General features: G+C 48.5%; 1 protein-coding gene across 2 annotated transcripts in view; it reads left to right on the top strand.

Annotated features, from left to right (window-relative positions):
• Nucleotides 1-14,443, top strand: part of TCIRG1 (T cell immune regulator 1, ATPase H+ transporting V0 subunit a3) — a 151,071-nt gene that overhangs the window by 92,156 nt on the left and 44,472 nt on the right. For both annotated transcript variants that reach the window (XM_086953278.1, XM_086953279.1), the window contains exon 15: nt 8,098-8,317. In XM_086953278.1, coding sequence (XP_086809404.1) covers nt 8,098-8,317 — 220 coding nt within the window. The remainder of the gene's footprint in view (nt 1-8,097; nt 8,318-14,443) is intronic.

The following is a 14,443-nucleotide window of genomic DNA, read 5'->3' as shown; positions in this document are numbered from 1 at the left end:
ATTATAAACCGATTCATTTTCTTTACTTGGAAAAAATAAAGGAAGCTAAATCTAGCTATCTTACACAAAGAATAATAAAGCCTCTCACTCCTCAAAAGAATTATTTAAAATACTAAATGAGTTTACCGCTCCCCAGGTGGAACAATCATCTTTCACCCCCACCTTGGAATGGGTTAATGCATTGGCCGCGTATTTCCATAATAAAATCAAGTCCATCTATTCGATGTTTACAACCTCCGGATCCAATGACACCTTAACTGGTGAGGTATCATCCTGTAACCCCTTGACTCCTCACCATATAGAGGGCCCTTTGCTTACGGAATTTGAGCCCACCACGGCTGCAGAAGTATTAGTTGCACTGGAGAAAGGGAAATCGGGCTCTCCCTCTGATTCGCTAGCCCCTCGTAAGTGCAATAAAATATTTCCTCGCTTGGCCTGCTCGCTATCTAAAATCTATAATACCTCTTTTGAGCTGGCATCTATGCCTAGCAGCTGGAAGGTGGCTCAGGTAAAACCAATTCTTAAAAAGCTCACTAGCGACCCCTCTATTGCCGCCAATTACAGGCCCATATCTTTATTACCCTACTTCGGAAAGGTACAGGAACATCTTGTTAACAAACGTGTCTCCAGTTTTGTAGAAACACATTCACTTCTAGATCCCTCACGATCGGGCTGCCGTGCTGCCCATGGCACTGAAACAGCAGTGATGGAAGTGGTGGATAACATTCGTCTCACGCTGGACAAAGGTGATTCCGCATTTCTGAACTTATTAGATCGGTCAGCAGCCTTTGACACCATCTCCCACAGCATCCTTCATCAACGGCTGTGGGAGATTGGTGTCAGAGGCAAGGCTCTGGCCTGGTTCAAGAATTTCCTTGCCGATCGGCATACTTACATCAGGATTAACTCTTTGGAATCCAGTAGGATGCCTCTTACTGTGGGGGTACCTGAAGGGTTCATTTTGAGCCCCATGTTATTTAACATTTATCTTACCCCCCTGGCCAGAATTATAAAATCTTACGGTTTCACCACAGTGTCCTACGCGGACGATACGCAGGTTCTCATTACCTGTAGTCCAGACGTTCTTGACACCTGTACCAGATTTAAGAGATGTATGATCCATATCAGCGAATGGATGAATGATAACAAACTCCAGCTTAATTTCAGTAAAACTGAAATTATGCTATTTGGCAAGGCGAAGACTCGGTGGTCACACGATTGGTGGCCTGCAAAATTAGGACCATGTCCGGAGCCCAAAGAGGCGGTTCGTGACCTGGGAATAATGCTCGAAGGTGCCCTTTTTATGAAGGCTTAGATTACCCAAGTATCTGGTATCTGCTATGGTATACTACGAAAATTGCGGAAGATTTTCAGGTGGCTACCCATTGAAGCCAGGAAACCTTTGGTCCAGGGATTGGTTGTTAGCCGCCTGGACTATGGCAACGCAATGTATACCTCTATCAATGAAGGCCTGTTAACCAAGCTACAAACTCTTCAAAATGCTGCTGCACGCTTGGTGCTAGGTCTCCCCTCCCCCCCCCCCCCCCCCCCCCCAGAGGCCCCCCCCCCCCCCTTTGCCTGTCTTAGACAAATGCACTGGCTCCCAGTGCGACAAAGAAGCCAGTTTAAGATCCTTAGTCTCACGCATAAACTTTTACATGGGACAGGACCTTCTTACCTTGTTGAGAACGTGGCCAGGTACAAACATTCCAGAGCCTTAAGGTCCAGTACTAAAATCCTTCTGGTACAACCTAGGGCTAGAACGTTGAGGATGGGCTGTAGAGCCTTTTCTTACCTAGCCCCTCAACTATGGAATAAACTACCTACACATCTGCAGTCCCTTTCCAATCATCAGGCTTTTCGCAAGGGCTTACAAACCTGGCTCTTTCCTAATTAATCTCCTCTTCTCCGCTCCCTCTCATTCTTGGTTGTCGTTTGTTGCTAAGCGCCTTGAGACTTTTGTGATTTGTGCGCTATCCAAGAGACTATGACTATGACTATGGTTGGAGGGGTTGCTGTAAGCTCTAGGTAGTAGCCATGTTGGATAATCTGTCTTACCCACTTGTCTGTTGTGATGGAATTCCAGACAGGCAGGAACTGTGTTAGTCTGCCCCCTACAGGAGTGGTATGCTGTGGGAGGAGCAGAGGGAAGTCATTGCTTGGTGGTGGAAGAGGATCAGTTGTTGTTGTTACCGCGACCTATTCCTTTATTATTGTTTCCTCTATATCCTCCTCTAAAGAATCCTTTATTGGTGGATGTCTGTGCTTTAAAAGCTGTAGTATTGTCTGCTCCAGTCTGCTTGGAGCCTCCTCTATATGAGGAGAAATGAAAAGAACCTCTACCTTGTGTAGATTGTAAAGCTCCCATAGACTTGGCAGTGTCAGTGTGCTTTTTCATTTTTTCAAGGATGGTGTCTACCTCAGGACCAAATAACTGGTTCTGATTAAATAGTTGGTTTAAAACGGTGGTTTGCACCTCTTGCTTAAACCCGGAAATGCGTAGCCACGCATGTCTTCTGAGAATTACACTTGTATTTCATCTGCTGCGTCTAGTGTACATTTTATTGAGGCATTAAATATTAGTTTGCCTTCTTGTATCAGGTCAGTCTCTTTATACTGATCTGGTAAATGTTCTAGAAGTTTTTCTAGTTGGTCGTAATGAGCCCTATCATACCTAAAGAGTAGGGCTTGTGTATTAACTATACGCCACATATTTGCTGCCTGTGCAGCTACTCTTTCTCCTGATGCGTCGATAACTTTCGACTCTTTATCAGGTGGGGACGCTTCTCCAGATGTTTGAGAATTTGCCCTCTTTCTAGCATTGGACACTACTAACGAATCTAGTGGAAGGTGTCCTTTTTAATATAGACCGGGTCTGAAGGTGCTGGTCTATATTTCTTTTCAATCCTAGGATTTAAAATTCTTGTGCGTACAGGATCTTTAAATACTTCTGGAGCATGTTTAACTACTCCTTTAAACATTGGCAATGTTTGAGCTGTTCTCTGAGAGTGCTCAAATGTGTCTAATAAGAAATCTTCTTTAATGTCGTCAGAATGCATAGGCACGCCATGATAAACTGCTGCTCTGTTTAACAAATGGCTAAAACTAATTGGGTCTTCAGGAGGGGAAGGCTTTGATGGGTATGAGTGTGATTCTGGAACGTCCGGTATATTCTGTGGGTTCTGAAAATCATATATGGGTACCTCGCTAGGTGTTGTGTAATCCCATATACCCTCATCTATGTTGTGTGAGCTAGGCTCCTCCTCATCATCCCCTCTCTCTTCGTTATATTCATCATCATTTTGTTGAGAAGAATGTGATGAAGGTGAAGAATGTGCAGGAGATATATTAGGTATAGGAGAAGAAGGAAGAATAGGTAAAGGAGAAGGACATATGGGAGATGTTGCACAGTCCTTCTTTTTAGCAGGCACTACAGGTGTGGCTGGTGCCTCTGCTGGGCTCTTCTTGTGAGGTGTAGTACCCACACGACCTGTCTTTGGGTCTATAAAAATCTTCTTCTGAGGATCTGGAGTAAAAAGTTCCTCTTCCTCTACAACCCTCTTGGGCATCAATTTTTTTCGGATCCGACGGAGGTTGCGGTCTTTCTTTGGTCTTGGGAGGTGGTGTAATGTCCCGTGGCAAAGTCTTTGGCGCCGAAGGTGTTGTTTTCGGCTTTGAAGGCATGTTCGAGGATTTGGGTACATCAGGATTCTTTGTCTTCTGCACCGAAGGTGTTGAAGTCGACTGTCTCGGAGCCGTTGCTTCTTTCGGTTTTGGAACCGTTGTTTCTTTCGGTTTCGGTACAGACAGGTCTGTGTGTTACGGTGCCGACACAGTTTTTGGTTTCAGTGCCGAAGGGTCTTTTGGCTTCGGTGCCGAGGTGTCCTTATATTTCGGTGCTGACGAGAGATGTTTACTCTGTGTCGAGGTACTAGAAGGCAATGTTGTTTTCTTCAGTGCCGGACTCGATGGCGAGGCTGTTGAAGTTGATTTTCGGTCTCGACTGGGCCCCTTGGGCGGAGTGCTGACCTTTGCCTTCGGTTTGGGCATAGTATGTGATGCAGGGGCATTAGTACTCAAGCACTGACCAATGGAATGGAGTCATCTGAGTTGTCTGCCTCTGATACGATCTGGAGCTCCGGAGAGTCTTCTTCGGGATCGAGGGGAACCTCCTCGTCGATATCTTCGAAGATATCCTCCGGTGCTGGGGCCGATCTCCTCATCTCGTGTCGATGGGCCCTCCGATCCCGAATGGTCTTTTTCGATCAAAAGGATGCACAAGCTGTGCAGGTTGACTCGTCGTGTTCCGGCGATAGGCAGAGGTTGCAAACCTCATGGTGATCGCTATGAGGGAATTTTGCCGGGCATTTCTTGAACGGAGTTCTTTCCATGTGGTGTAGGCCGCATGGGGTCGATAGGCCTAATGGCCCACTTCGATGACCGGAATGGAAAATCTGTCGTCAAAAGGCTTTATCTTCGATGTCGAAGTTGGTTTTGAAGTTTTTTGGGAAGTTCTGTGCTTCGAAGTTGCTGAAGAATCTTCTTCTGGCCGGAGCAAAGAAACTTTCATCCGAACCCAATGGTCTAAAAAAACAATCTCAGGATGGAGTCTATGCCCATGCGCACTGTTGTCCAAGAGAGGATTCGCCTATCTCAGGACTGCAAAGACTTCTTCCAAGACAACAACAACCTGCAATCATCCGAGCCCAACACCAGGTGGCGGACTAATGCTAAGGTGTACAATCTGCAGCTCATATGCCTCGAACATGCTACTGTATGCATCTGTTCTTGGCATGTAGAGCTGCAGAGTTACACACGCCCACCTGTGTCCCCGGCTACCTATATCTGTTCCAGTAATATCTTAATTAGATACATTAGACATGGACATCTTTTTCTGTACTCATACAACTCCATCATTTCCCTAATGGCGAAAAACAATCTAAAGATGGAGTCGATGCCCATGTGCACTACACTCTACAGGAGGAGTCACCTAACGAACAAAGACTCTTCCAAAACAAAGTGAAATCATCGGGCCCACCACCAGATGGCGATCTATGCACAGTGTGTAACTCTGCAGCTCTACATGGCAAGAACAAATGCATACAGGTAAGTAGCATTTTCCCTTTGTAATGCATTGAGGATGACTAGGACGGCAGTCACTCACATGTAATGACATGAAGCATGACTAGGAGGACAGTCACTCACATGTAATGACATGAAGCATTACTACGACGGCAGTCACCCACATGAAATGACGTCTATGATGATTAGGACAGCAGTGACTCACATGTAACGACCTAGAGCATGATCAGGACGGCAGTCACTCACATGTAACGACCTAGAGCATGATCAGGACGGCAGTCACTCACATGTAAAGACCTAGAGCATGGTCAGGACGGCAGTCACTCACATGTAATGACCTGAAGCATGACTAGGACGGCAGTCACTCACATGAAGCATGACTAGGATGGCAGTCACTCACATGTAATGACATGAAGCATGTCTAGGATGGCAGTCACTCACATGTAACGACATGAAGTATGACTAGGACGGCAGTCAATCACATGAAATGACGTCTATGATGATTAGGACAGCAGTCACTCACATGTAATGACATCAAGGATGACTAGGACGGCAGTCACTCACATGTAATGACCTAGAGCACGGTCAGGACGGCAGTAACTCACATGTAATGACATGAAGCATGACTAGTAATGCAGTCACTCACATGTAATGACATGAAGCATGACTAGTAATGCAGTCACTCACATGTAATGACATGAAGCATGACAGTCCCTCACATGTAACGACATGAAGCATGACTAGGACTGCAGTCACTCACATGTAATGACCTAGAGCATGGTCAAGACGGCAGTCACTCGCATGTAATGACATGAAGCATGACTGGGGCGGCAGTCACTCACATGTGATGACGTCGAGGATGACTAGGACGGCAGTCACTCACATGTAATGACGTAGAGGATGACTAGGACGGCAGCCACTAGCATGTAATGACCTAGAGCATGGTCAGGACGGCAGTCACTCACATGTAATGACATGAAGCATGACTAGTAATGCAGTCACTCACATGTAATGACATGAAGTATGACTAGGACGGCAGACGCTCACATATAATGACATGAAGCATGACTAGGACGGTAGTCACTCACATGAAATGACGTCTATGATGATTAGGACAGCAGTCACTCACATGTAATGACGTCAAGGATGACTAGGACTGAAGTCACTCACATGTAATGACCTAGAGCATGGTCAGGACGGCAGTCACTCGCATGTATTGACATGAAGCATGACTGGGATGGCAGTCACTCACATGTCATGACGTCGAGGATGACTAGGACGGCAGTCACTCACATGTAATGACCTAGAGCATGGTCAGGACGGCAGTCACTCACATGTAATGACATGAAGCATGACTAGTAATGCAGTCACTCACATGTAATGACATGAAGCATGACAGTCCCTCACATGTAACGACATGAAGCATGACTAGGACGGCAGTCACTCACATGTAATGACATGAAGCATGAATAGGACTGCAGTCACTCACATGTAATGACCTAGACCATGGTCAGGACGGCAGTCACTCGCATGTAATGACATGAAGCATGACTGGGACGGCAGTCACTCACATGTCATGACGTCGAGGATGACTAGGACGGCAGTCACTCACATGTTAAGACATGAAGCATGACTAGGATGGCAGTCACTCACATGTAATGACCTAGAGCATGGTCAGGACGGCAGTCACTCACATGTAATGACATGAAGCATGACTAGTAATGCAGTCACTCAAATGTAATGACATGAAGCATGACTAGGACGGCAGTCACTCACATGTAATGACATGAAGCATGACTAGTAATGCAGTCACTCACATGTAATGACATGAAGCATGACAGTCCCTCACATGTAACAACATGAAGCATGACTAGGATGGCAGTCACTCACATGTAATGACATGAAGCATGACTAGGACTGCAGTCACTCACATGTAATGACATGAAGCATGACTAGGACTGCAGTCACTCACATGTAATGACATGAAGCATGACTAGGACGGCAGTCACTCACATGTAATGACATGAAGCATGACTAGTAATGCAGTCACTCACATGTAATGACATGAAGCATGACAGTCCTTCACATGTAACAACATGAAGCATGACTAGGACGGCAGTCACTCACATGTAATGACGTCTATGATGATTAGGACAGCAGTCACTCACATGTAATGACGTCAAGGATGACTAGGACTGAAGTCACTCACATGTAATGACATGAAGCATGATTAGGACGGCAGTCCCTCACATGTAATGACATGAAGCATGACTAGGACGGCAGTCACTCACATGTAATGACATGAAGCATGATTAGGACGGCAGTCCCTCACATGTAATGACATGAAGCATGACTAGGACGGTAGTCCCTCACATGTAATGACATGAAGCATGACTAGGACGGCAGTCACTCACATGCAATGACATGAAGCATGACTGGGACGGCAGTCCCTCACATGTAATGACGTCGAGGATGGCTAGGACGGCAGTCACTCACCTGTAATGACATGAAGCATGATTAGGACGGCATTCACTCACATGAAGTGTGACTAGGACGGAAGTCACTCATATGTAATGACATGAAGCATGACTAGGACGGCAGTCACTCACATGTAATGACATGAAGCATGACTAGTAATGCAGTCACTCACATGTAATGACATGAAGCATGACAGTCCCTCACATGTAATGACATGAAGCATGACTAGGACGGCAGTCACTCACATGTAATGGCATGGACTATGGCTAGTAATGCAGCCACTCACGTGTAATGGCATAAAGCATGGCTAGGATAGCAGTCACTTTCATGTAATGACGTATAGAACAAGCAGGATCGTAGTCACTCCCATGTAATGACATGGAGCATGGCCAGGACGGCAGTCACTCACATGTAATGACATAGCATGAGTAGGACGGCAGTCACTCACATGTAATGACATAGCATGAGTAGGACGGCAGTCACTCAGATACTAACTTATTCCCCTGTGCGTGTTCTGCGTTTCCTCCACCCCTGCAGACACTTTAAGACCCGCTACAAGATCCTGCTGATCTTCGTGCCAGAGATTATCTTCATGTTGGCTCTCTTCGGATACCTGGTCTTCTTGATCTTCTACAAGTGGTTCGTCTTCACCGTGAAAGAGGCGCACACCGCCCCCAGCATCCTCATCCACTTCATCAACATGTTCCTCTTCGTTACCAAGGAGGACCCCAACAATATCCTGCTGTATAAAGTTCAGGTATGGAGACCAAGGAGGGTACCCCAAAAACAGCCTTTAGGATGGATGTGGGCAAAGAAGGGGTGTGGTGAACCAGCAGCAACCTGTTGTACTAGCGAGCATGGTAGGTGGGGTAAACATCCCTAGCAGTATAGTGTGTGCGGGCGTGAGGTATGAAGATGGGGAAAGTATCTGATGCAAAGAACTAGAGCAGAAGGGGGGGGTACCAACCTCAAACGGAACCCTGGCAATCTACTGAGAGGTGCCCAAGGGACGGGGGGCGTATCGTATCTCCAAGACCATCGCCATGCACGACTCTGGAAGAATGGCTGGCCCTAAATGACCTTGCAATGTATGAATGTGGAGCATGACCACTAAGCATAGAGGAGAATTGGTACCCAACAACCTCTCTGCTTGAGACTAGGTATGGAGAAGATGTAGAAGGGGTTCACCCGCTGCATGCAAGACATTTACTGAAAATGGGCAAAGAGCGCATGTTATCATCCCAGCACCCCATAGTCTGAGTAAGAGGTACACGGAGGGCGATTGGCACCCCGTTAATCCTTGCTGTACAAGAGTATATGATCTAGAGAAGTGGATATAGCATCCCAGAAGCACCTCAGTTTAAGAGGAACAGTTGTTGAGAAGGTCTGGTACAGAGAGCTGGCGAATAGATTAAAAGGTTGGTGTTTCAGTATACTTCAGCTGCGCTGCCTTCATTACAAGGTGGAGGCTCGAGGGAGAGGAGGTAGAACAATTTGTTACTGTAAGAAAGCCAGATATAGAAAAGGGGACAGGGCTGATTTTTAGCCCAGCATTCCACACAGCGCTATCCCCCATGGTATGATGGCTCTGGCATTGGAAACCATCACTTTTACCCCGTAAATCGTTTTTGGATTCACATGAAGTGCATTATTCCGCCATCTAGTGGGTCCGGAATTCTCCTTATCGTTCCTATGAAATCTTTGTCCTTCTACTCTTTTTGTCTGTTTATTTGCTCTCACAGTTGCACCAGTATAGTTTTCCACTTGCTCTTAGCACAGGATGCTGTGATGATGCAATGCTTTCCCCTGTCTCACGCACCCCTCAGGTCAAGGATCCAGCCTGATGCCCCATTGCAGCAGATCTGCCTTTTCTTCTCTGGTTGCAGATGCCCCATTGCAGCCGCTCTGCTTTTTCTTCTCTGGTTGCAGATGCCCCATTGCAGCCGCTCTGCCTTTTCTTCTCTTTTTGCAGATGCCCCATTGCAGCCGCTCTGCTTTTTCTTCTCTGGTTGCAGATGCCCCATTGCAGCCGCTCTGCTTTTTCTTCTCTGGTTGCAGATGCCCCATTGCAGCAGCTCTGCCTTTTCTTCTCTTACCTGTCAGGTTGCAGATGCCCCATTGCAGCCGCTCTGCCTTTTCTTCTCTGGTTGCAGATGCCCATTGCAGCCGCTCTGCCTTTTCTTCTCTGGTTGCAGATGCCCATTGCAGCCGCTCTGCCTTTTCTTCTCGGGTTGCAGATGCCCATTGCAGCCGCTCTGCCTATTCTTCTCTGGTTGCAGATGCCCCATTGCAGCCACTCTGCCTTTTCTTCTCTGGTTGCAGATGCCCCATTGCAGCCGCTCTGCCTTTTCTTCTCTTCCCTGTCAGGTTGCAGATGCCCCATTGCAGCCACTCTTTTTTTCTTCTCTGGTTGCAGATGCCCCATTGCAGCCGCTCTGCCTTTTCTTCTCTTCCCTGTCAGGTTGCAGATGCCCCATTGCAGCCACTCTTTTTTTCTTCTCTGGTTGCAGATGCCCCATTGCAGCCACTCTTTTTTTCTTCTCTGGTTGCAAATGCCCCATTGCAGCCGCTCTGCCTTTTCTTCTCTTTTTGCAGATGCCCCATTGCAGCCGCTCTGCTTTTTCTTCTCTGGTTGCAGATGCCCCATTGCAGCTGCTCTGCCTTTTCTTCTCTTCCCTGTCAGGTTGCAGATGCCCCATTGCAGCCGCTCTGCTTTTTCTTCTCTGGTTGCAGATGCCCCATTGCAGCCACTCTGCCTTTTCTTCTCTGGTTGCAGATGCCCCATTGCAGCCACTCTGCCTTTTCTTCTCTGGTTGCAGATGCCCCATTGCAGCCACTCTGCCTTTTCTTCTCTGGTTGCAGATGCCCCATTGCAGCCACTCTGCCTTTTCTTCTCTTTTTGCAGATGCCCCATTGCAGCCACTCTGCCTTTTCTTCTCTGGTTGCAGATGCCCCATTGCAGCTGATCTGCCTTTTCTTCTCGAACCTGTGAGGTTGCAGATGCACCATTACAGCCGCTCTGCCTTTTCTTCTCTGGTTGCAGATGCCCCATTGCAGCAGCTCTGCCTTTTCTTCTCTTACCTGTCAGGTTGCAGATGCCCCATTGCTGCTGATCTGCCTTTTTTTCTCTGGTTGCAGATGCCCCATTGCAGCTGATCTGCCTTTTTTTCTCTGGTTGCAGATGCCCCATTGCAGCTGATCTGCCTTTTCTTCTCGAACCTGTCAGGTTGCAGATGCCCCATTGCAGCCACTCTGCCTTTTCTTCTCTGGTTGCAGATGCCCCATTGCAGCCACTCTGCCTTTTCTTCTCTTTTTGCAGATGCCCCATTGCAGCCGCTCTGCTTTTTCTTCTCTGGTTGCAGATGCTCCATTGCAGCCACTCTGCCTTTTCTTCTCTGGTTGCAGATGCCCCATTGCAGCCACTCTGCCTTTTCTTCTCTGGTTGCAGATGCCCCATTGCAGCAGCTCTGCCTTTTCTTCTCTTACCTGTCAGGTTGCAGATGCCCCATTGCAGCTGATCTGCCTTTTCTTCTCGAACCTGTGAGGTTGCAGATGCACCATTACAGCCGCTCTGCCTTTTCTTCTCTGGTTGCAGATGCCCCATTGCAGCAGCTCTGCCTTTTCTTCTCTTACCTGTCAGGTTGCAGATGCCCCATTGCTGCTGATCTGCCTTTTTTTCTCTGGTTGCAGATGCCCCATTGCAGCTGATCTGCCTTTTCTTCTCGAACCTGTCAGGTTGCAGATGCCCCATTGCAGCCGCTCTGCCTTTTCTTCTCTTACCTGTCAGGTTGCAGATGCCCCATTGCAGCTGATCTGCCTTTTCCTCTCTGGTTGCGGATGCCCCATTGCAGCAGCTCTGCCTTTTCTTCTTGAACCTGTCAGGTTGCAGATGCCCCATTGCAGCCGCTCTGCATTTTCTTCTCTTACCTGTCAGGTTGCAGATGCCCCATTGCAGCTGATCTGCCTTTTCTTCTCTGGTTGCGGATGCCCCATTGCAGCTGCTCTGCCTTTTCTTCTCTTACCTGTCAGGTTGCAGATGCCCCATTGCAGCCGCTCTGCCTTTTCTTCTCTTACCTGTCAGGTTGCAGATGCCCCATTGCAGCCACTCTGCCTTTTCTTCTCGTACCTGTCAGGTTGCAGATGCCCCATTGCAGCCGCTCTGCCTTTTCTTCTCTTACCTGTCAGGTTGCAGATGCCCCATTGCAGCCGCTCTGCCTTTTCTTCTCTGGTTGCAGATGCCCCATTGCAGCCGCTCTGCCTTTTCTTCTCTGGTTGCAGATGCCCTATTGCAGCCGCTCTGCCTTTTCTTCTCTGGTTGCAGATGCCCCATTGCAGCTGTTCTGCCTTTTCTTCTCTTACCTGTCAGGTTGCAGATGCCCCATTGCAGCCGCTCTGCCTTTTCTTCTCTGGTTGCAGATGCCCCATTGCAGCTGTTCTGCCTTTTCTTCTCTGGTTGCAGATGCCCCATTGCAGCTGTTCTGCCTTTTCTTCTCTTACCTGTCAGGTTGCAGATGCCCCATTGCAGCCACTCTGCCTTTTCTTCTCTGGTTGCAGATGGACCATTGCAGCCACTCTGCCTTTTCTTCTCTTTTTGCAGATGCCCCATTGCAGCCACTCTGCTTTTTCTTCTCTGGTTGCAGATGCCCCATTGCAGCCACTCTGCCTTTTCTTCTCTTACCTGTCAGGTTGCAGATGCCCCATTGCAGCCACTCTGCCTTTTCTTCTCTGGTTGCAGATGCCCCATTGCAGCCACTCTGCCTTTTCTTCTCTGGTTGCAGATGCCCCATTGCAGCCGCTCTGCCTTTTCTTCTCTGGTTGCAGATGCCCCATTGCAGCCACTCTGCCTTTTCTTCTCTGTTTGCAGATGCCCCATTGCAGCCGCTCTGCCTTTTCTTCTCTTCCCTGTCAGGTTGCAGATGCCCCATTGCAGCCACTCTGCCTTTTCTTCTCTTACCTGTCAGGTTGCAGATGCCCCATTGCAGCCACTCTGCCTTTTCTTCTCTTTTTGCAGATGCCCCATTGCAGCCGCTCTGCCTTTTCTTCTCTGGTTGCAGATGCCCCATTGCAGCCACTCTGCCTTTTCTTCTCTGGTTGCAGATGCCCCATTGCAGCCGCTCTGCCTTTTCTTCTCTGGTTGCAGATGCCCCATTGCAGCCACTCTGCCTTTTCTTCTCTGTTTGCAGATGCCCCATTGCAGCCGCTCTGCCTTTTCTTCTCTTCCCTGTCAGGTTGTAGATGCACCATTGCAGCCGCTCTGCCTTTTCTTCTCTTCCCTGTCAGGTTGCAGATGCACCATTGCAGCCACTCTGCCTTTTCTTCTCTTACCTGTCAGGTTGCAGATGCCCCATTGCAGCCACTCTGCCTTTTCTTCTCTGGTTGCAGATGCCCCATTGCAGCCACTCTGCCTTTTCTTCTCTTTTTGCAGATGCCCCATTGCAGCCGCTCTGCCTTTTCTTCTCTTTTTGCAGATGCCCCATTGCAGCCGCTCTGCCTTTTCTTCTCTGGTTGCAGATGCCCCATTGCAGCCACTCTGCCTTTTCTTCTCTGGTTGCAGATGCCCCATTGCAGCCACTCTGCCTTTTCTTCTCTGGTTGCAGATGCCCCATTGCAGCCGCTCTGCCTTTTCTTCTCTGGTTGCAGATGCCCCATTGCAGCCACTCTGCCTTTTCTTCTCTGGTTGCAGATGCCCCATTGCAGCCGCTCTGCCTTTTCTTCTCTGGTTGCAGATGCCCCATTGCAGCTGTTCTGCCTTTTCTTCTCTTACCTGTCAGGTTGCAGATGCCCCATTGCAGCCACTCTGCCTTTTCTTCTCTGGTTGCAGATGGACCATTGCAGCCACTCTGCCTTTTCTTCTCTTTTTGCAGATGCCCCATTGCAGCCACTCTGCTTTTTATTCTCTGGTTGCAGATGCCCCATTGCAGCCACTCTGCCTTTTCTTCTCTTACCTGTCAGGTTGCAGATGCCCCATTGCAGCCACTCTGCCTTTTCTTCTCTGGTTGCAGATGCCCCATTGCAGCCACTCTGCCTTTTCTTCTCTGGTTGCAGATGCCCCATTGCAGCCGCTCTGCCTTTTCTTCTCTGGTTGCAGATGCCCCATTGCAGCCGCTCTGCCTTTTCTTCTCTGGTTGCAGATGCCCCATTGCAGCCACTCTGCCTTTTCTTCTCCTACCTGTCAGGTTGCAGATGCCCCATTGCAGCCGCTCTGCCTTTTCTTCTCTTCCCTGTCAGGTTGCAGATGCCCCATTGCAGCCACTCTGCCTTTTCTTCTCTTACCTGTCAGGTTGCAGATGCCCCATTGCAGCCACTCTGCCTTTTCTTCTCTTTTTGCAGATGCCCCATTGCAGCCGCTCTGCCTTTTCTTCTCTGGTTGCAGATGCCCCATTGCAGCCACTCTGCCTTTTCTTCTCTGGTTGCAGATGCCCCATTGCAGCCGCTCTGCCTTTTCTTCTCTGGTTGCAGATGCCCCATTGCAGCCACTCTGCCTTTTCTTCTCTGTTTGCAGATGCCCCATTGCAGCCGCTCTGCCTTTTCTTCTCTTCCCTGTCAGGTTGTAGATGCACCATTGCAGCCGCTCTGCCTTTTCTTCTCTTCCCTGTCAGGTTGCAGATGCACCATTGCAGCCACTCTGCCTTTTCTTCTCTTACCTGTCAGGTTGCAGATGCCCCATTGCAGCCACTCTGCCTTTTCTTCTCTGGTTGCAGATGCCCCATTGCAGCCACTCTGCCTTTTCTTCTCTTTTTGCAGATGCCCCATTGCAGCCGCTCTGCCTTTTCTTCTCTTTTTGCAGATGCCCCATTGCAGCCGCTCTGCCTTTTCTTCTCTGGTTGCAGATGCCCCATTGCAGCCACTCTGCCTTTTCTTCTCTGGTTGCAGATGCCCCATT

Source organism: Lissotriton vulgaris, chromosome 1_2 (assembly GCF_964263255.1).
Source record: "Lissotriton vulgaris chromosome 1_2, aLisVul1.2, whole genome shotgun sequence".
NCBI lineage: Eukaryota > Metazoa > Chordata > Amphibia > Caudata > Salamandridae > Lissotriton > Lissotriton vulgaris.
This window is presented reverse-complemented; position numbering and strand designations above follow the sequence as displayed.